Genomic DNA, 22965 nt, shown 5'->3' with positions numbered 1-22965 from the left:
CCCATTTTGGGAGGTTTTTGGTCCCCAAAAGATTTTATCAAATGAGGTGAAAAAAATTTTCCTCTACCTTCTCTCCTGTGTACTATTTAGCTTTGCCTGGAAGTTGTTGTTTCAACCCAATCTGCAATACATCATAATGCCCTTGTCATGTAGTTTTGGATCTATAACACAAAGTTGTATCCTTTTTCAACTCTGCTTGAGCATTTGGTGTCAAATCCTCTACAAAAGGTAGGACTTCTGTTGATTTTCTAGTGCTAATTAGACAAGCAAATTTTGTGCAACTAATAATTACTTCTAATGTTATATGATATTACTTTAGCACACGCCATAACATCATTAAGCAATTACACACAGAAAATTAGATTGTAAGTGCAACGTAAACAATAAAGATCACAACAAAATAGCCATGCACAATCAACACTAATATTTTTTCCCTGGGAAACCCAAACTCAAGGGAAAACCCAACAATCTTTTCTAGGATAAATTGGTCAGTTCAACAAAAGTACAACCTAATCATTTTCAAGTCAAACTGATCAACCCATACCAAAATTATAGTGTTGGTCAAATTTGGTCAAGCAGACCTCAGAACTTCTATGGTGATTGTGTAGACCTTCCAGCTAGCAAACCCTTGGCCTTCTACTAGCCCTTAGGGCTAGGTCAACCTGTTTCCAACCTACTACCCTAACTTAGCGCTAACATCAACCTTAACCACCCTTCTTGGCAGCTCTGTTTCGGCCCTGCATAAGTCCCCTTCTGCTGCGAGATTTCAAGCTTGTTAGCCCTTTTCTATGGCTTTGTCTTAACCCTTGTTGTGGCCCAAAACACACATAGTTTGCAACCCTCGCGCGATCAGATCAGTCCTCCACATGGCCTTTGCCTACAACCAAATCAGGCCTCCACATGGCCTATGATAAGCCTCCTTTTGCGGCTTGGTCTCGACCCTATCCAGCGTTGCTAGGTCTTCTTCTCCCAGCCCTCGTCCTTACCTTATAGACTCCTTGTCCATAGAAAATCTCCACAATCTTGACCCTTTTCCAGCACAAGTATATAGCTAAGTTTAGCGCACAGACCAACCCTAAACTTCTCTCTTTCATTAGACAGAAAACTCACCTCCTTAGCTCCTTGGTGGCTACAGCTAACTCAAACCAATTACTTTCACAAATGAGCTCTTGAATTGAGTGATGATTTTGTGTCCAAGTGAGGAGGTCGAATGCCTATATCTAGCGTTCATGAGGTGACCAAGGGGCACGTCTACTTGTTGGGCCGACTTGAAGAAATTAATTTAATTTCCTTTTAATTTTTTAATGAGCCGACTTGAGTAGTTGGGGAATACCTCTTGCAGCTACCCAAAAATCAACATTCCCTCTTAGCTAGGGAGGTATTCACCTAGACTTCCTCATATGTCCACTTTGATGAAAATTTCTCCATCCCAAGAAAAGATTGAATGAGCCTGCTATATTAATGTATCCATCCACTTTGTGTTCTATCCTAGAACCATGTGGAAAGTATCCTGCACCAACATCATGCAAAGGATCTAGTCACCCACTAACCAAATACGCTTTCACGATATGGTTAGGTACGCCCTGATCGGGGTAAAACAAAACTAGTCTTGGCTCACCAACTAACCAAGTCGTCACTTGGAACCAATTCAAATCTCCTTGACTAATGGTGAAACCTTGGGCCCATTTACCATTCCCCCATGTTGTCACATGGCACTTAAATGGTAAAAATGTGTGTCCAATGATTTGGGGCACTCACTCTACCCACTAGCCAAATAACCCTTGGCAATATGGTCAGAACCTTCTAACCGAGGGAGCACTCTAGAACCTGATGCTATTTGGGCCTTTCTCCCTAGCCACATTACAAGCCACCCAGTTAATATCCTTGACCTAGGGAGAATGTCTTCCCTGATGTTGGAACATCGACACTCCCTCTCAACGAGGGAGGCATTCTCAACCACTCTAAGCTTGTCCTTGAAGTATACAAACTTCATCCTGGACAAAGGCTTTGTGAGAATTCCAGCAACCTGCTCATCCGTAGAAATGTATTGGAGCCTCATTGCTCCCTTCCGTAGCATGTCTCGGATGTAGTGGTACATGATCTCAATGTGCTTTGACCTATCATGGAAAACTGGCTTTTCCGAAAGCTTCACATGGATTTAATTGTCACAAAGTATCACGGTCATCTCTAACACCTAATCAAACAATCCTATGAGCAGCTTCCGAAGCCACATTGCTTCGCAGCTCACCAAACTTACTGCAATATACTCAGCCTCTGCAATGTTGAGTGTGGCAGATGTTTGCTTCTTGCTCATCCAGGATATCATAGCAGAACCAAACTAAAGCAACATCCTGATGTGCTCTTCCTGTCTTCAACACTTCCTACCCAATCAAAATCTGTGTATCCCTACAGTTGTACTTCACCATTTGAGACATATCGCAATCCATAACTGACTATACCACACATATCACCATGTTTTGCTGCAATCCAATGTACATGCCTAGGTTCCACCATGAACTGGCTTAGAGTGTTCACTGCAAAGCAAACATCAAGTCTAGTATTAACCAAATACATCAAGAATCCGATCAACCATTGATACATAGAGGGATCCACAAATCTGAGTCAGAGCCTCTCAGCTTCTTCAGATTGGTCACCATGGGAGCGGCCATGGACTTGCAGTCCATCATCCCAAATCTCTTAAGGATCTCAATCAGTGTGGAAAAAGTATGGAAAAAATCGGGATTAAATCCCCGAAATGTGATTTTTTTGGCTTGCCAATTAAATCGGCCGATTTTTTGTCGATTTTTTCCCAGTTGAGAAAGTCGGGATTAAATCGAAAAAGTCGAGATTAAATCGGGACTTTTTCCAAAAAATCGTGAATGAGGTAGTTTCTTTAACGATTTTTTTTTTTTTGAAAAATCGGGAATATTTTGAAAAAGTCGGGATTTTTTAAATTTTTGTAATTTTTTAATTTTTTTGACTTTTTGCCGACTTTTTCAAGAAACTCCCGACTTTAACGACCTTTTCAATTTCTGGACCCTTGCCGATTTAATCCGACTTCGACTTTTTCCACATTGATCTCAATAACATACTTCCATTGACCAAGGAAGTAATGCATCAAACCTAGATCCTTCATCTCAAATCCGACTGCCACTGTTGCTCCCTTTGTCACGTGGGCAAGACTTTTTGCTCCCATCAAAAACCTATGTTACCGGATCCAGCAGGGGGAGGGCCAAGATCCCCAGATCCGGATCCACTGGAATACGCAGAAAATACGGCAGGTGGTGGATCCTTGTCGACAGAAACGGATCTCGTAAAAGTTTGTCGGAACCAGCAAATGTGAAAAGCAAATGTCGCGAATGATTTTATCTTTTTGTCTTTTCGTTGAAGGTTAAAGTGTGCACCCTACTCTCAAGGAACAGGAGGAACAAGTGAGGAAGGCACGACTGCTTATTCATCACGACTGCTTATTCATCACCGGCTTATTCATCACCGTTTGGTGATGTTCATCATCGTTCATCGCACTCATATTCCAATATTCGAAGCTCAGTTTTGTAACTTTGTTCTTCGAAGGTTCGAGAGTTTGTTTCAATTTTTTTTTGTTCCCCAATTCCACCGAAACCTATCTTTAATTCCAGGTGGGTTAGGGAAAAAAAGACACAGGTGGGCAACCCTTTTCCGCTTCCAATTGGCATGATCGGGAAATTGAATTCAGAGCTTGTAAATGGTTTTGTGTCCATAAACATGTCATTCCTACAACACTTTCTTCGCCTACACTTCCTTCACTAACGCTACATCCCTACAACACTACTTCCTACACCACAAATATGTTGTTTTTTATTGTGTTATTTGTATTGATTGATTGGAGCGATATAGTAACGAATATGTGTGTTTATTGTGTGGAGCCATCCAGTAAAAACTAAAAGTAATATCCTATAGTATAATATGTGTATGGTTTGTGTGAGGTTTATTGATTGTGTGGGGCCTGGAGTCAGTTTATTGGTCTATATAGTCCTAAGTCCATATATATATATATATATATATATATATCATCCGGTTGATATCCATCCCCGATTGCTTGTATTGTGCCATCCAGTTGATTGTATAGATTCATCTGTTTCCATATATATTTTATTTTTGGAATCAGGGGAGGCCGAGTCAACAATGACAATTAAATTCTCTAAATAAGTCAGTCTTGACACCATCTTATCTATCACATGACATATATTCACTCTAAGCATCAATATATTAGAAATACCACATCATTTGTCCATGTGCTCTTATCTTATTATTAGAAATTCAGGAAGATAATTCTAAAAGTGTTTGATGGTTTCGGGGAGTATTTGATTTTTGAACTTTAAAGTGTTTTTTAAAATTTTAAAAATATTATTATATTTTAATTTTTTTTGTACTTGATGTATCCTTTCTGTACCCGGATCCTGGATTTTAAAAAAACTAGTGAATCCAGATCCAGATCCGTATCCAAATCCTAGTAACATAGTCAAAAACAAATCATCAACATATAATAACAAGATCACAAGCTCACTTTTAACAACTTTGTAGTAAAGGTTGGGATTGGCATCACTCTTGGTCAAACCAAGACTCATTAGGTATCAACAATTTGAGAATACCAAGCCCAAGGTGCCTGCTTAAGTTTGTACAATGCCTTCTTCAATCTACAAACATGAGACTCCTTCTCATGTACCTCAAAGCCCTGAGATAGCTCTATGTACACTTTTTCCTCAATCACTCCATTGAGGAAAGCAATTTTCACATCCATCTGATGCAATTTCCAACCCATAATAGAAACAATAGAAATAATAGTTCTAATAGAAGTGTACCTGGCAACTGGAGCAAATGTCTCTTCATAGTCCTTTCCCTCTTTCTGGGAGAACCCTCTTTCCACGAATCTCACTTTGTACTTCTCTATGTTGCCATCTACCACATGCTTGATCTTATAGATCCACTTGGAAGTCACCACTAACTTCCCCTCAAGTCTCGATACAATTTTTCACACATCATTCTTCCTAATGGACTGATATTCCTCTATCATGGCATCCTTCCAAACTTGCTAGCATGTTGCCTTGTCATTATACGATGGCTCGAAATGAATGATGCAACTCATTAGTGATGCATATCGTGAGTACTTCTTAGGACGTTTGCTTTCTCTAAAAGTGCCACGGGGAGTTGCATGCCCCTCTGCATCTTGCAATGTATATCGTAGCTACAATGACCCTTTGTGGGTTCACTGGCTTAATGGACCCTTCCGTTTGCTCCTGATGTAAAGCCTGTTTCACAGGTACAAAAGGCCCTAAACCCACATCCTTGAGAGCCTCGTGCTTCGCATCATCAATATCCATTAACACCCTTTGGATCTCCAATAGGTTGCATCCTTTCACTCTACCTAAGTATCTACTCCCTTTGAACTAGGAGCTCTTCCGATCATCTGGCACGATCCTGGGTGTCTGTACAATTTGTCCCTCTCGAACACTATTGACCACACCTTGTCAACAGTCCAAGGAAGCATAATACAAAGACATGAAGAAATTTTTTCAAAGTTCAAAGTCATCAGCGAGCACAATTTTATCATTGTAAACCCAATTTCTGCAAATTGCATTGTAAATGATGCTAGTATGACCTTTTAATTATGTAACAACACCTAAGTAAGCCTCTGATTTTGGCAAAGGATTTCATCCTAGGAAGTTTTTCAACCTCACCGAATTATTTATGTTTCTAAACACAGATAATCGGCAAAGTTTTTCTTCTAGCTTAAACCCTAAAGCTAGGGTGGAATTTGTCGACAAGGTTTTACGTGAGTCCTAGTGTTGTATCGAATCTTTTATAAAATGTGTTTGAGAATAATTTTAGCACATTTGGCTAAATTATTTTGTTACAAACACACTTGATCTATACTAGATAATATTGTATCGCAGAATTGGGTAAATTATTGAGGGTACGAGTCTAAATGTGTTTTCCCCTTTCAAGGGTTGATATTGTAATAATTTAATGTAAAAATATTTTAGTGCATGATCCCTTATATTTAGACACCATGGCTAAAATATTTGAGGGTGGAAAAATTAGGAACCCCTATAGTGTTAATTAATTAATTTTTCTAACTAAATTAAATTAAAATCGTAAGCCAAAAAATTAATTAATTTTGAGTCAAAATTAATTATAGAAAAATTAATTTCTCTCCAAGTGGAAAATAATAAAAAAAAATCGTGGGTCAAAAGAAAGTCAATTTTTGGAGGTCCCCCACCAAGGGAAAAATGGATATTTTAAGAAAATAACATGTGTAATCGTGATTTTATGTATTTGATGTAAAGAGAAAAATAAAATTATTATTGTCATTCTTGAGGCATGGGTTTCATGCTCAAGGTTATTTGATTTATAGTTCAAGCGCCCATTGAGTGCTTCTAGGGCTTGTCTTTGAGTCAACAAGTCATAGGAGTCATTGTCATGTATGGAAGACCCTTTTGGGCATGTTACATATTGTAAAGAAAATTTATTTGAGTCAAAAATAGAGTCAAAGACCCTCAAAGACCTTGTCAACGTGCAAGCAACAAGTCGACCTATCAAACGGTGAAGTCGGTCTCCTAAAGAAGTCATGTCAGCCTAATGAGGCTCTCTAGAAGCCTACATATAGGAGGGAGGTCAATCACATTTGAGATCTATCCAAGCAGCTCACAAGAAGTTCAATCAAGTGATGAAAAAGAAGACCTAAATCAGCGAAGAAGAAGAGGATTCTAAAGAAGAAGAAATCGAGTTTTGGGAACTGCTTTTGGGCCATCATTCTCACACGTGCAAAGGAGATTTAGGGCACATTAAAGTTGCAACAAGTTCAGATTGCAGCTATCAAAAGGAGCCGAGTCTTGGGTCAAAAAGAAGTCCCTTTGCAAGTCGAATTTCCTAGGAGAAGGAACAATCTCAAGCAAAGGAAAGAGAAGGGTAAAATCACCATATTCTCCCACACATGCAAAAAACTAGGGTTTCTGCAGTGGCCCAAATTGCAGTCAGAAATTGCAGGGCTGAAAAAGAGGTCGAAGGAGAAACTGCAGCTACTGGAGAGCAAGTTTGACTGAAGTTGACTTTGTAGAAGAGAAGCTCATAAAGGAGAGACTTGACTTGGTCTTGGAGGGGTCTTGGTCAAGGGTCATAGGTCTTGGAATTCGTCATTTGAAGTTCTATAAGAAGAGAAGAGTTCTGGTGGGTTTTCCTCTCAAGAGGAAAGGTTTTCGCCCCGGTTGATAGCCTATATCTTGTGTCCTCTTGTCTCATTGTTCTTTATTGTTTTGGCAAGTGTTTGATGATAAGAACACTAATTATAATCAAATAAAAGAAGAAGCTAATCAAGTTAAGAAAAATACATCACATGCAGTTAACAAAGTAACAGAAATCACCTAATGTAGCAAGTAAGAGAAATCTCCTAATGTAGCTGCCCTAGATTTCTCAACAATTCTTTGATGCATACTTTACAAGCAGATTTGGTGTCTATCCACTAGCACCTAACTCATATTCTTCAAGTGCATAAGCATGACTCTATGCTATTGTTAGTGAAGAGTTAGCTTAAGGCATTTAATCACTTGTTGAAATCCTAGTCTCTTTACACTGCTATATATTTGTTGGATCCATTCATTGAAGTAAATCATAAGCTTTCATAGATTGATTCACTAAAACAGATTTACTTAAGTTCGACCATTGATAGATTAGGCATACCCACCTTGGCTTTTGAGAGCTGACCTAAAAATTGAAGGGCATATTGTACTGAGGTGACAGTGGTGCAATTTCCATCTTGGTACCCAAGGTAGCATCCATGGTTGGACTTTCCACTTGGATGCTAGTTTAGGCAGTAACGTGGCTGTAAAAAAAAATGTCCATATGTTATTTTCAGACCTTGTAGATGTTGGGAATTGTGACCGAAGGGTTGGAAACATATTTCCTTGAAGTACATCAGTTTGGTGTTTATTTTCATGGGCTACCTTGTGTATTTGGTTGAATAGAACTTAATTATATAATGCTGCAATTTATATTTCAGATTTAGCACTAAGGCTGAAAGTTCACAGGAAATAGATCCAGGGAACCTCAAGGTTGATGTTAAATTTCTGAATTTGAATCAAAAAACATTTTCTTGAAATTTCCATCTGTGCTCCCTTGCATTTCTGGGTACAAGTTGATGTACACTAGTGTCAATTACAGCTTATTTTCTAGGTGGTCAAATATTTCTGTCTTAAAGATGTTTCTTTCTTTTGTGACTATTTCTTTACTAGACAGCTTGAACCTGTAATAAAAAAAGTTACCTGAACTTCAAAATGATGGTTGACACTTGAGAAAATAGAGTTACAACGTAGCAAAATAATATATGAAAAAAAGCAATTCCAAGCTTTAGATGAGAAGACAATCTTGCTTTTTCAACTCTAAATTATGAATCAAATTGGTTACATAAGGCAAGGTGGCAATTGAAATCCCCATTTGATCACATTTGCCGAGATTAATAACATTTTTGGGACACTAAGTGTACTCCACAAAACCATGCTATCTAACTATGAGACTTAAAAAACATGATCATAACTTAGTGGCCACAGGCTATATGCATGCTCTTAGCATAAAAAATCACACTTAGCATAAAAAGTCTATATGTGCGTTCTTTTGAGATCAAATCAGTTGAGAATTGCATTTTACCATACAGAATAATTGGAAGATATCTTATGTATTCAGTCCAAATTATTATTACCAAATGATGCAACAGAATTTTAATAAATTACCTTTTTTGAAGCATTGTCCCATGTTTAATTCCCTAACAGTTGATAAACACGGCCCACATATGACAATAAATTTACAACCTTAACACATCCAATAAAATTTCTGAAACTGCATACCACAAGTCTGTACACCTCTAGTGTTAAAATTGGCAACTAGGGCCAAACTCCATGTGGGTCATCTTATTAATGGCAGCTGATATTTTTCTTGGATCCCTCTCGTCGAGAGATGTAGGATTGATCTAAAGATCATCCGATTCCGATAAGTATTCACGGAAATATGAATTTATTAGTGTTATGGGACAATTCGTCAAGGTCGGCCAGCAACCAAATAAACCCCACTTGTGCTCAACGTTTTAGGATAAATAGAGGTGGCCTTCAAGCCATTTCAACACACACTTAGGATCTTTTCCTCTCTACTTGTCTTTGGGTTTTAGTAGGAGGAGAGATCCTAAGGGATAACGCTGCCCTAATCTAGAGGGAGTGCCCTAGGCTCTACGCTGCCCTAATGAAGAAGCCCTAGACACAGGAGGAAAGGGAGATCTAGCACGGTGAAAGAAGCCCTAACGCTGCCCTATGGAAAAGCCCTAAACGCTGCCCTATGAAAAAGCAGTAATACACAAACATGGAAATGAAGGAGAAGAGATGCCCTAAACCTAGTTGCTACGCTGCCTAATGGAGATGACACCTAAATGCTGTCCTAGAAGAAGTGCTCTACACATGGAATGCCCTTGCTATCATGAAAGGAAAAGCCCTTATCCTATAGGCAGTCATGAAAGGAATACCATTGCTGTCATGGAAGGAATGCTCTCACACGTACACGCTGAGATACAAAAGCCATATCTTCAGCTATCCTTAACGTTGTTCTAAATAAGGATGCTCTATCTGCTGTTTGGATTGAATCACAGTCATGAATGATAGATCCAAGTCTTATGATGAATGCTGTAACATTATAGATAGCATAGTATATGACAGCAAGATATATGGTGCAGCAATGGTGCAGATATATGGACAACAAGATGTATGGTGCAGCAGTATGGACAGCAAGACATATGGTACAGCAATGGAACAACAATGGTCAATGGCATATAGTGCACAATGGGGCAGCAATGGTACAATGGGGTAGCAATGGTACAACTAGTATTTAGTGCAGCAAATTCATGGTGCTGTTATGGTATGGCAAAGCACAATGGGACAGCCATGACATTGTGCAGCAGTGGCACAATGGGACAGCCATGACATAGTGCAGCAGTGGCACAATGAGACAACCATGACATTGTGCAGCAGTGGCACAATGGGACAGCAAGCATGTGCAGCATGGTGCAGCACGATGAGGTGCAACATGATGACAATATGCAGCACAATGATAGGTGAAGAAGTCACCTTGGAGAATCAGTTGAAGCAACATGTCTTCTGATCTCATGTATCATCTTGTTAGAGATGATCTATGCTCTTATCTAGATAAGTCAAAGTGTTGACCTCTGTTGTAAATGTACTATCTCTCTCTCTCTGCTGAACTATTGAAGAACATATAAGAAGAATTGATCAAGGGTTTCCCCACATTGGGGTTTGTCCCTGGCTAGCGCCACATCTTGTGTCCTCTTGTCTTGGCTTGTCTTCTGCGATTTATGTTTATGTTCTATCTGCAGTTTACTTTAACGCTAATGTGATTGCTAATTTGAAAAAGGCATTGACCTAACTATGAAAATTTAAATAAATTGCTCTAAGCATAGAACATACCTAAACTTAACATCCTGGAAGTGTTTAATATATAAAAATTGAGCATGTAAATATGAATTGTCCTAATCAGACTTATTTCTGAATTTTAAGGCAATATTGTCACAAACAAACTACAGGCTCATTATTTCTAGATATGAGACATTCTCACTTTCATCTCAATGTAAACGGCCCTTCCAGCATTCAATGCCAGCTTAATAAGAAGAATATCCTGCTGAATTCAAAACTCTTTTTCAGCTAAGAAAGTTCAGTTTATTTTGAACAATTTTATATTGTACATACATGGTCATATATCTTCAATAATAATATTAACTATATGAACTACTTCTCTCGACCTAACTGTGCAAACTGATCTTTGCCTGCCTGCTGAATATTAGATGAAAACTTATTCTCAAGAATTAGCAAATTCCACATAGCCAAAGGCAAACAAATTTCCTTTATCCAAATTTTGTGTAAAATCCTGACATTCATGTATCAGCATGAACAGTAAGAATGCACAAATTATCATGGCAGAATTTGAAACAGAGAAAGAGAGAAGAAAAACACTATAAGCACCTGCATATTTGTTACTTGACAAGTCAATGGTAGACTTTTCCTGTCCTTCTGGCTTCAAAGAAAATTCTTCATCTTTGCTAGAAAGTTTGTCCAAATGTGGGAAGTGATGGTGTATAGTATAGTCCAACAGAGTACGAACTATTTGCAAATCTTCTTCAGATCTTAGTGCATGAATTTGAAATGATCCAAAACGTAGGAAAGATTGTGCCACACGACAAACAATCGCTCCTGGTTCCTCTCTTGGATTACCACTATATACATAAAGCAATAAGAATCAGAATTTGATCCTGGCCTACTTGAATTTGTTTGAACAAGAATTAGCCAGAGTCAATTCCATTTATAAGGGAAAATGGGAGAGAGGAAAACAGAAACAGGTAAAGCTTGCATTCTTAGGAATGCAACAACAACCAAAACATACTCATAAAACATGTCCCGAAGAACGCCCTTTCCTGTGGTGAGAAGACAGAGGGCACGAGTTGTTGGAACACCAAGGGAGTCCATTGCTTCACTGCACAAGAATTCTCGAATGCTGCTACGAAGAACTGCAAGGCCATCAGCAAAACGACTATATGGAGTTTTACCAGCACCCTTTAACTGAAGTTCCCATCGCTCCCCTCGAGTATTTATAATCTCTCCAAGTGTTATGGCTCGTCCATCACCAAGCTGACCAGCCCACATTCCAAACTGATGGCCTCCATAGCACTGTGCATAAGGTAGACTGCACACGAGCAAAATCAACTAGAGAATTTCACCATCAAACATAAATGAAAAGAAAAACTATGACAATATAATTAGACATACAAGTATTGTATCTCATTTTGATTACTGAATAATACTCTCTCTCTATCCCTGCATCTGTGTTATTGTGTATACATATTTTTTTATGGTATCAGCACCCAGGTTCATTGGTACCTGGGAGGTTCAAAGTCCAGCTTTAGGGCATTTGGAAGTCGTCGTGAACAATTATAAAACATCATGGGCACATTAACACCAGCATGGACAAGAATCAAGAGGCAAATGAGGCAATAAGTTGCACAGTCAACATAGAAGCAAATCACACCGGCAATGTGAGCACCTCATGCGGAAAACACAAGCAAATTGAAATAGGCCATACTATATAGTTAATTTAATAAAATGAATATGAAAAAGAGTTCTAATAAATTTTCTGTTCCCTAAAGTCTCAACTCAGGAAAGATAACTAGTTTATTATAAGTGGCAACGTCAAGATAAGGAATAACAATTGATATCCAAGGATGGCAGCAGCATCGCAAAATTGATTTAATCAGAACCATGAATGAACAATGAATCTGGGGGAAGCTATATTAGAAAGGACGAATTTAAAGGGACTCAAGCAGAGATAAAAATTAATAGCAGCTATCTAGTTAGTAGTTACAGCTCATGGGCAGCAGACAATGATGTTCGACCAGCAACTAGACATGTTACCACCTAAGAAAATAGATTCATCCTCCCCCCCCCGTGTCCCAAATCCCACGAATTGGACATGATTCTCTAGGACACGTGTCTGATTCTCGAGTCCAGTGTGTCCTAGAGTGTGTCCAACGTGTCCTGGAGCATGTCTTAGAGCGTGTCCAGCGTGTCCTGGACTACACCCATCTATCATTGTTGAATATTGCAGATACACGGTTTGCATCTTCACTCATCATGTTGAAGAGGTTAAGGGAGGTCAAGACCGCTCTTGGGGCCATGGTTATTTCAGAAAATTGGTCTTTTTGGAGAAAGATAGATCAAGCAGCATCAAAAAGAGTGAAGGACACAGTGTTAGATGATGTTTGGTGGGAGAGGGTAGATCTCACTATTAAGATCATGGACCTTATCATTACTTTGCTACGATTTGCAAATACATACCAACCCACCTAGGAGAGGTTTATGAGAGATGGAATTCCATGATTGAGTCCGTGAGAACCATTATTTTACAAATTGAGTGCCCCGACTATGAGATATCATCAGAGGCCTTCTTCACCACCATGCAAGATATTCTTGTCAGCAAATGGGACAAGAATTGCACACCTTTGCATTGTTTGGCTCACTCATCGAACCCAAAATACTACAGCCATGAGTGGCTGAATGGTGAACCTTCCCACAGATTCCCTCACAAGGGAGGAAGGATGCGTTGAGGCAGATTTTTTAGGATAGAGCGTCCCTTGATGAGGTGGAGGATGCCTTAGTAGAGTTTTCCACTGACACTGGGCGATTTGCAGGCTATGATGTGATTAGAGACAAGAGGGCTAAGAAGCCTTATTCATGGTGGTCAACACATGGGGCAACAAGCCCTCCTCTATAGTAGTTAGCCATGAGGCTCCTCTCTCTAGTGACTTCATCCTCCTGTTGCGAGAGGAATTGGAGCAAACATGAGAATTTGTATAGTGTCAACAAGGGCAGACTTGAGTAGTCTAGAGCAGAGACAATGGTGTATGTGCACACCAACCTTTGTCTTATTTATAGGCAAAGGGATAAGTGGTTGAAGGGAAAGACAAAGATGTGGGATGTCCTTCCTAATGATATGGGTTAGGACAGCAGTGTTGAGTTGGAATTGGCCAACTTGGATCTTAATGACCCAGTGCTGGAGCCTGTCACTTTTTGTTAAAATTGGCAACTAGGGCCAAACTCCACATGGGTCATCTTATTTATGACAACTGATATTTTTTTTAGATTCCTCTTTCCGATAGGTGTAGGATTAATCTAAAGATCATCCGATTCTGACATGTACAAATGAAATTATGAATTTATTTTGATTATGGTTAAATTGTCAAGGTCGGCCAGCAAACTTGTGTAGGCTCAGAAGCCCAACAATCATGTCTATTCATCCTCAATATTGCATATAAATAGAAGGTGATTTAGCCTCATTTGTTCACACTTCTCTCTCTCCTCATGGATTGGGTACGGATTTCTGGGCCTCTCTCTCTCCATACATCCGAAATTTCAGGAGAGCGAAATTTCAGGAGGCCAAAATTTGAGGAGGCTGAAATTTCAGGAGACCAAATTTCTGGATAGTTTGACCAGCATTGGCTGCAGCTAGGGCTGACCGCAGGTGGGCTGTTTGACAAGATTTTGACTGGGTTGTTTTGGGTTGTTTTTAGGGATGATTGATCTTGTTGTTTGGAGGCCAAAGTTGACTGAAGTTGAACAAATCGTTGAGGGTCAAATCTGCCCTGTTGACCAACGTTGACTTTTTTGGTTAGGGCTCTTTTGCTGCTATTATAAATTATAAGATTTGTAAATTGTACTATCTCTCTCTGCTAAACTATTGAAGACTAATAGAAGATTTGATCAAGGGTTTCCCCACATTGGGGTTTGTCCTTGGTTGGTGCCACATCTTGTGTCCTCTTGTCTTGGCTTGTCTTCTACTGTTTATGTTTATGTTCTATCTACATTTTACTATCATGTTGATGTGATTGCTAATCTGAATATTGATATTGGGCTAATAAACAAATTGAATTAAAATTGCTCTAAAGCATAACATACCATTGTTGCCTAAAATTCACATGGTATCAGTGCTGAAGTGAAGACAAAGCCCAAGAAAGAGTGAAAGAGCAATCACCAAAGACAGTTGGACAAAAGGTTCAACAGGTTCCTCATCCTACTTCCTAGCTGAAGACAAGCTCCATGATAAATCTGACTATCATGGATGGAAGATGTCTCTTGATTTGACCTTGTGGTCGACCCTCCAAGAAATCAAGGAACTCCAGGTATGAAGAATCCAATGTTGTTAACAATAAGCAAAAAGAGTACTATCTTATATCGGCCCTCTCCACTGCCTCTCCTCCAAACACTTTGAGAAATCGGTTGATTGATAGTGGTGCCTCAAGGCACTTCACCGGATACAAGGAAGCCCTCTCTAATCTGATAGAAAAGGAGACAAACTTGGAGATCATCATTGGAGACGATGCCACCTATCCCGTGAAGGGAGTAGGGAATGTTACCCTTCAATTGAATCAAGGTAACACTATTCATTTGCAAAGTACTATATGTACCTGATCTCAAGAACCTGGTGTCCATTTCAACCATGAAGGACAAAGGATTCAAGGTGGCATTCATTGATGGAAAGGTATGTGGTTGGAAAAGAAATTTTAAAGATGCTTTTACTCTTGGGTTTAGGGTCGACACTTTATATCAATTTGGAGGAAGTCCATTGGGAGAACATGCCTTGCGACACATCTCTACAATCTGAACTATGGCACCGAAGGTTTGCACATCTTCATTATAAGGCCCTACCCGATGTGAGACAGATGGTGACAGGTATGCCCGAGTTTAAAGTAGAGCACAAAGGTGTATGTCCGGGATGTGTCGAAGGAAAACTTACAAGGGGGCCATTCCCCTCAAGTAATAGCAAGACCACAAATATATTGCAATTGATCCACTCCGACATATCTGGTATGATGCCTGTAAACTCTTTGGGAAGATACTTATATTATCTCACCTTTACAGATGATTATTCTCACAAGACCTGGATCTACTTCTTGAAGAAGAAGGATGAAGTGTTCACCTGGTTTCGACACTTGAAAGCCTTTATCGAAAACCAATCCGAGAAGAAAATCAAGATATTGAGGACTAATAACGGGACTGAGTATGAATCCAATGAATTCCAAGACTATTGCAGAGAAGTTAGCATTAAGAGGGAGACTACAATACCATACACTCCCGAGCAGAATGGTGTGGCTGAAAGCAAGAATCGCTCTATTGTAGAAGTTGTTCATGCCATGCTTCATGATCAAGGGCTTCCGAAGTTTCTATGGGCTGAAACTACAAATACCGTCGTGTATGTTCAAAACCGATGCCCTCATCAAGCATTGAATTTCAAGACTCCCAAAGAAATGTTCACTGGTAAGAAACCCAATGTCTCTCATTTTAGAATTTTTGGAAGTCCGTATATTTTCATGTGCCGAAAGAGAAAAGAAGCAAATTGGGTTCATTTGGGAAGAAATGAATCTTTGTGGGCCATAGTGAAAATTCCAAGGGATATAGAATTTATGTGGTTGGTCAAAAGGAAGTTGAGATAAGTCATGATGTCACCTTCGACAAAGATATGGCCCTCAGAAAGATCAACAAACTTCCTATCCTAAGGAAGGACAAAGAAGTTGACACCGGAAATGAGGGTGAAAAAGAGGACGAAATGATGCTCGATGTTGATGAACCTATGGATCCTATTGATCCTCCTCCTCATGATCCCTCCTCTTCCAAAAGGAGACCCTCATGGCTTAGGGAGACTCTCGAAGATGTCGAGAGACACATTGCACCAAGGGGGACTTTCCGTGAAAGCAAGAAGCCGAACAGGTATCAAGGATGTTTGACCGCCATAAGCACTATCATTCAAAATGAGCCTTCATCATTCGTAGAAGCCGTGAAGCATCAAGTATGGAAGGATTCTATGAATGAAGCAAAAACGTTCAAGGCTCGTTTTGTTGCTCGAGGCTTCTCTCAAAAGGAAGGTGTAGATTACAATGAGATATTTTCATATGTTACCCAATACAGCACTATTCGCTCGATCATAGCACTTGCTGCCTCGCAAGGATGGAACCTACATCAGATGGATGTCAAGACCACTTTCTTACATGGTTCAATCAAAAAGGAAGTCTACGTGGACCAACCCGAGGGATTTGAGGTTCATGATCGGGAATCTCATGTATGCAGGTTGAAGAAAGCTCTCTATGGATTGAAGCAAGCACCTCGGGCTTCGTATGAGAGGATCGATAGCTATCTGAAGAAGCTGGGATTCACTAGAAGTGAAGTCGATCCGAACCTTTACTTTTAAGGTTGAAAATGATAAACCTCTCATTTTGGTACTTTATGTGGACAACCTCTTTCTAACAGGTGCAGACCCTCTCATTCACAAATGTAAGAGGGAGTTGGCTTCTGAATTTGAGATGAAGGTCCTAGGATCGATGCACTATTTCCTAGGGTTGGAGCTTTGGCAAAAGCCAGATGAAATTTTCCTCTCTCAAGGAAAATATGTTGTGAAGATATTGGAAAGATTTGGGATGGTGGACTGCAAGTCTGTTACTACTCCGATGGAACTTAACTTTAAGAAGTTATGTGGTAGTGTTGCTGGACTCGAATTGGGAAATGCTTTTGAGTATCGTCAACTCATAGGAGCACCGATGTTCTTGGTGAACTCCTGTCTGGACATGCGTTTTGCAGTTAACATGTTCAGCCAATATATGGTTGAGCCTCATCATATACATTAGATTGGTGCCAAGAATCTTCTGAGATATCTTCGGGGCACAATCACTCATGGACTGAGATACACTGTCAAAGATGTGAGGTTGCATGGTTATTCTGATGTTGATTGGGCTGGCAGTGTGGTGGATCGTAAGAGCACTTCTGGATGTTGTTTTTCTTTGGGTTCTGCTTCGATATCCTGAATGAGCAGGAAGAAGGAATTGGTTGCCTTGAGCATTGCCAATGCCGAATACATAGCCGCTAGTATGGCCTCCTGTGGAGTTGTCTGGTTGAGGAAGCTCTTTAGTGAGTTGTTTGGTGATGTGTTGGATACCACCATGATCCTCTGTGACAACCAGAGTGGGATCTGATTATCAGAGAATCTCGTGTTTCATGATCGCTCCAAGCATATAGATATTAGGTGCCACTTTATCCAGGATATGGTACAATGACGAGCAATAAGGCTCCATCACATTGGGACTAATGAGCAGGTCGTCGATATTTTGACAAGGACCCTAGGGAAGGTCAAGTTCTTGGCCTTCCGAGAACGACTTGGAGTCGTGGAGAGACCCTCTTATGATGGTCTTGTATGAGATGGACATTGAGCTCTGGGAGCTCCGGGGGGCTTGGGGTACTTCTTGAAGCGATGAGCAACCATAGGGTGAGTGGTTCGGCCTTCCCCTAGTAGTTTGTTGTGTACAGGGTGAGTGGTTCATCCTTCACTTGCTGAGACATCCTACCCATGCAGTTTGGGACTCATGGAAAGTACCTCTCATCTGGCCAATGAGTAGGGAAATGAGAATAGGGACCACAGTACTACCAATGGACGCATCATGTACTATCGTACTCCCTATGCTAGGATGACCAATATTGATTTGGGATCAACTGGAACTGACTTCGGGTCAGTAAGAGTGGTATGAGAAACTCTCTTTTGATTGGAACTGACTTCAAGTCAGTAAGAGTGGTATGACACACTCTCCTTTCATTGGGACTGACTTCGGGTCAGTAGAGAATGGTATGATACATTCTCGATCACTTCTTCTTCATAGTTCAGCAGAGAAGAGCAGAGCAATGCAAAGATAGTACAGATTGGCAAATGGATTTGCAGATGGAGTTCTCCCTAGTTGAGAAGGAGTGTTAAAACTGGCAACTAGGGCCAACTCAACATGGGTCATCTTATTTATGACAGCTAGTATTTTTCTTGGATTCCTCTCTCCGAGAGGTGTAGGATTGATCTAAAGATCATCTGATTCTAACATGTACAAATGAAGTTATGAATTTATTTTGATTATGGTCAAATTGTCAAGGTCGGCCAACAAACTTATGTAGTCTCAGAAGCCCAACAGTCACGTCTATTCATCTGAAGCGAACAAAGTTCCTTCTACAAATTAATTACTCTAACAAATGTAACGAACAAAGTTCGTTCTCAGGCTAATTACTCCAGAAGACTTGGAATGTCAAGATATCCATTTAGGATATAACTATTATATTAAATAAAATGAATAAGAATGAATGATTTACAAATGAGAATGAGAGGCTTGCTTATATACCAAGCAAGTGTCTCTTCATGAAGAGTCATGTCCTATTAGACATGCCTCTTCAACCTAATTACTAACTTAACTAACTATTATTTATGATTATTATCTTTTACATTATATTTATATTATTTATATATTTTATTCGTTACATTGCCTTCTTCCTCAAAAAGCTTTGTCCTCAAAGCTTGTCGATGAAAAAGGCTTGATCTCTTTTTCTGCTTCGAAAATCTTTCTGTCTCGGAACAGTCATCTTCGTCGACACAAGCTGATATGATCTTAGTGACAAACAAAATTGTCGCACTAAGAAGGGATCAGACCATCCCAGATTAATCTTTTGTATAGTATTCTAATCACTGGAATTTTGTAACGGCTTGATAGCATAAGAGTAGATTGAAGTTACATCACTATTATTTGGAACATCGTTTGTTGTTTCGGTTCTGAATGGTTCAGATATGTAGCATGGTTGATTCATCTATTCTCCTTATTCGGATGCCGATATAAAGTTTTTAGATTTTCTTCTGGCGAAGAAGTTGTTGAATTGGTTATGGAACATTCACTTGGGATGTCTATTATCTGAACTGCAACATCTACATGTGTCATTTCTTCAACTGACTTGTCTTCTTGAGTTGTCATACTCATTGGATCGGTATTCGTTCCCTTATTTTCAACTTGAACTGTTGCGACTGGAGATTTCGATACTTCTTCTTGAGTGACTTGTTCCAACTTATCTTTTAATGCTTTCCTATCCTCCTTAAGTTTCTTAGTTTGACTGAGCAGACTTTGATTATGGTTTCTCAGACGTAAAAGTTCTTTGGTTTTTGATTCATCAACCTTATTTTCAGTGTTTTGAATTTTAAGTTTTTCATCTTTTAGATCTCTGATTTGTTCTAATAAATTTTTATTAAGGTTTTTTAAACGTAAATTTTCCTCTTCTTGTTCTGATAAATGTTGCTTGAGTTCTTTCTTTGAGACTTTAGTCTTCTTCACTTGTGCCAGTAATTTTTCGACGTGGTCCTTGAGACGAGAAATTTCTTCGTCCTTTTCCATTATTTCTTTGTAATGTATATCCACAAGATTTTTATGTTTGCATTCTAACATTTCCTTGCTTTGTTGAATTTTGGCTATTTTGTCATTCTTTTGATCTTTTAGCTACACTTTCTCGGTACACTGGATAACATCATTCTGTGGAAGTGATGATAGATGTAGAGAATCGAAGAAGGAATCCATTCTCTTTCTCTCCTCAACCTGTCACTCAATTATTGTAATTAATTGTTCTATATCTCTTGCGATTGATTGTCTTTGTTCCTTACTCAGGGATTTCATATTTTTTCTTTTTCTTCACTTCTTTTAACTTTGTATGGAATTTATTTATTTATTTATTTATTTAACTTATTTTATCTCTCTTTATATATATATTTCCAATATTCTCCCTTAATGTGGATTGTTAAAAACTTGAATACCCTTTTATTAAAAGAAAAAAATACTCCTTTATATTGTGTGTATATATTTCTTTATATTAAGACCCCTTTTCAAAATAACTTTATTATCTTAAAATAATAATAGTTTCACTTCTTTTTTTTAATAATAAATTGGTCCCTTTTTTTATATACTTAATTACTTCCTTGATAAATTTTTAATGTCACCCCACTTAATAAATATAAAGGTCACGTCTTTTCATATGACACGGTCACGATGTTAAAATACCATGGGCTATTACCATGGGTTGTTTTTAAAACCTCCGTTAAAATATTCTCCACGTAAAAAGTAAAACGTATTCCTTTTGTTTTGCTTTTTTTTTAACTTTTTAAAATACCATGGGCATTTGCCATGGGTTCTTTTTAAAACCTTCGTTAAAATGTTCTCCACGTAAAAAGTAAAACGTATTCCTTTTGTTTTGTTTTTTTTTTACTTTTTAAAATACCATGGGCAATTACCATGGGTTGTTTTTAAAACCACGAGCTTCTCCACGTGGAAAGTTTTAAATATACTTGGTATGAGATTTTGTATCCGTTTTGTTTTTTCTTTTACTTTTTTTTTCTTCTTCTTTTTTTATTTTATTTACTTTTTTTTTGTTAATTTTTTTTTATGGCCAAAGGCCTAGAAAAACGGAGAAAAGGAGAAACTCCTAAATTCTGAGCAAAATGCTTCAATTGTACGGCAACAAGGTTAACAAATTTCGATAGCCAAGGACTTGGATCGGAGAACGAGCTCTGTGCAACAGTTAAGCAACCTAGACGACCGAACTGCTTTGATACCAAATGAAGCGAACAAAGTTCCTTCTACAAATTAATTACTCCCAAAAGACTTGGAATGTAAAGATATCCATTTAGGATATAAATATTATATTAAATAAAATGAATAAGAATGAATGATTTACAAATGAGAACGAGAGGCTTGCTTATATACCAAGCAAGTGTCTCTTCATGAAGAGTCATGTCTTATTAGATATGCCTCTTCAACCTAATTACTAGCTTAACTAACTATTATTTATAATTATTATCTTTTACATTATATTTATATTATTTATATATTTTATTCGTTACATCATCCTCAACGTTGCATGAAGGTGACTTAGCCTCATTTGGACACACTGATCTTCACACTTCTCTCTCTCCTCATTGATTGGGTACGGATTTCTGGGCCTCTCTCTCTCCACACGTCCGAAATTTCAGGAGAGCGAAATTTCAGGAGGCCGAAATTTCAAGAGACCGAATTTCTAGACAGTTTGACCAGCGTTGATTACAGCCAAGGCTGACGGCAGGCGGGTTGTTTGACCAGATTTTTACTGGCCTGTTTTGGGTTGTTTTGAGGGTTGATTCATCTTGTTGTTTGGAGGCCAAAGTTGACTGAAGTTGACCAAATTATTGAGGGTCAAATCTGCCCTATTGACCAGAGTTGACTTTTCTAGTTAGGGGTCTTTTGTTGTTGTTATAAATTATCATATTTGTAAATTGTACTATCCTCTCTACTGAACTATTGAAGACTAAAAGAAGATTTGATCAAGGGTTTCCCCACGTTGGGGTTTGTCCCTCGCTAGTGCCACATCTTGTGTCCTCTTGTCTTGGCTTGTCTTCTACTGTTTATGTTTATGTTCTATCTGCATTATACTATCATGATGTGATTGCTAATTTGAATATTGATACTGGGCTAATAAAGAAATTGAAGTAAAATTGATCTAAAGAATAGAACATACCATTGTTGCCTAAAATTAACACTTTTTATGATGGTGATATTGTTGAGGAGTCATCCTCCACACCAGCAGATGCAAAGATGACATTGGATACAGAGGAGGAGGATGCAGCGGAGGAGAGCAGTGGTGACCATGACAATGATGTTGATTTTGATGATGACGATTGATGATTCATGAGTCATGAGCTACCTACTACCTTGAGGCTTGTAGTTGTTTTGTATTTGCTATTTCTATTTGCCATTGGCATTGCTACTACCTATGTAACACACTTTGATTTTGATGACTTAATGAGAAAGCTACAGTTTCTTGTCTTTCTCCTATTGGATCATTGATGAATTTGTCACAATTGTATTTGTGTGCATAATGTTATTTTGTAAAACTAACAAATTATAAATTTACAATGTAGAATCTAGATCTATGTCTGAATTTGTGTCATGAATGAGAATTTGTGTAAGAAATATCTGTTTAGTACTAATTTATAATATATATAGATATATTTGAATAAAATAATATATAATGTGCCCTAACGTGTCTTGTTCCGGGTGTCAACATGCCCATTTCGGACACTTGAATTTCCATGTCATGTGTGTCTCATGTCCCCATGACCCCGTGACTTAGGTTAGCACACAAAATGGATTTCTCCAAAATCCATTTGGGGCACAGATCAAAGATGGTTCATAGTTGCATTTCAGGATGGACTAGAAGGCCAGTCCATCATTGAGCATCTACAATTCGTGAATGTATTCCAACTTTGCACATGGTCGTAGGTTGGTATTTCTTCTAAGAACCTAATGGTTGGACGGGCTTTTGGGCAGGGAATTCATGTACAAGTATATCTTGAAGACAAATCACAGTTATACTCTCGTATCAATTGGACAAGTTTTCAGTGGGAGTGGATGCTTCAAAATTATAGATTCATAGCAGCTTTTGGACAAGGTAGGGGAGGTTGAAAACTCCTAAAGGGTGTGGCAAAATCCAAATTAGTGCCTTTTCAATTTTTTGATTTCAAGCT

General features: G+C 38.7%; 1 protein-coding gene across 1 annotated transcript in view; it reads right to left on the bottom strand.

Annotated features, from left to right (window-relative positions):
* Nucleotides 1-22965, bottom strand: part of LOC149153229 (selenoprotein O) — a 158030-nt gene that overhangs the window by 19697 nt on the left and 115368 nt on the right. Inside the window, exons 4-5 of the mRNA XM_089445767.1 lie at nt 11467-11766; nt 11049-11299 (exon numbers count right to left, since the gene is read on the bottom strand). Of these exons, the coding sequence (XP_089301893.1) occupies nt 11049-11299; nt 11467-11766 (551 nt within the window). The remainder of the gene's footprint in view (nt 1-11048; nt 11300-11466; nt 11767-22965) is intronic.

The sequence above is a fragment of the Pinus tabuliformis genome, chromosome 9 (assembly GCF_031772625.1).
Source record: "Pinus tabuliformis cultivar Carrire ecotype Pingquan chromosome 9, CPIR1, whole genome shotgun sequence".
Taxonomy (NCBI): domain Eukaryota; kingdom Viridiplantae; phylum Streptophyta; class Pinopsida; order Pinales; family Pinaceae; genus Pinus; species Pinus tabuliformis.
Note: the sequence above shows the minus strand (reverse complement) of the source record. Positions and strands in the feature narration are given on the sequence as shown.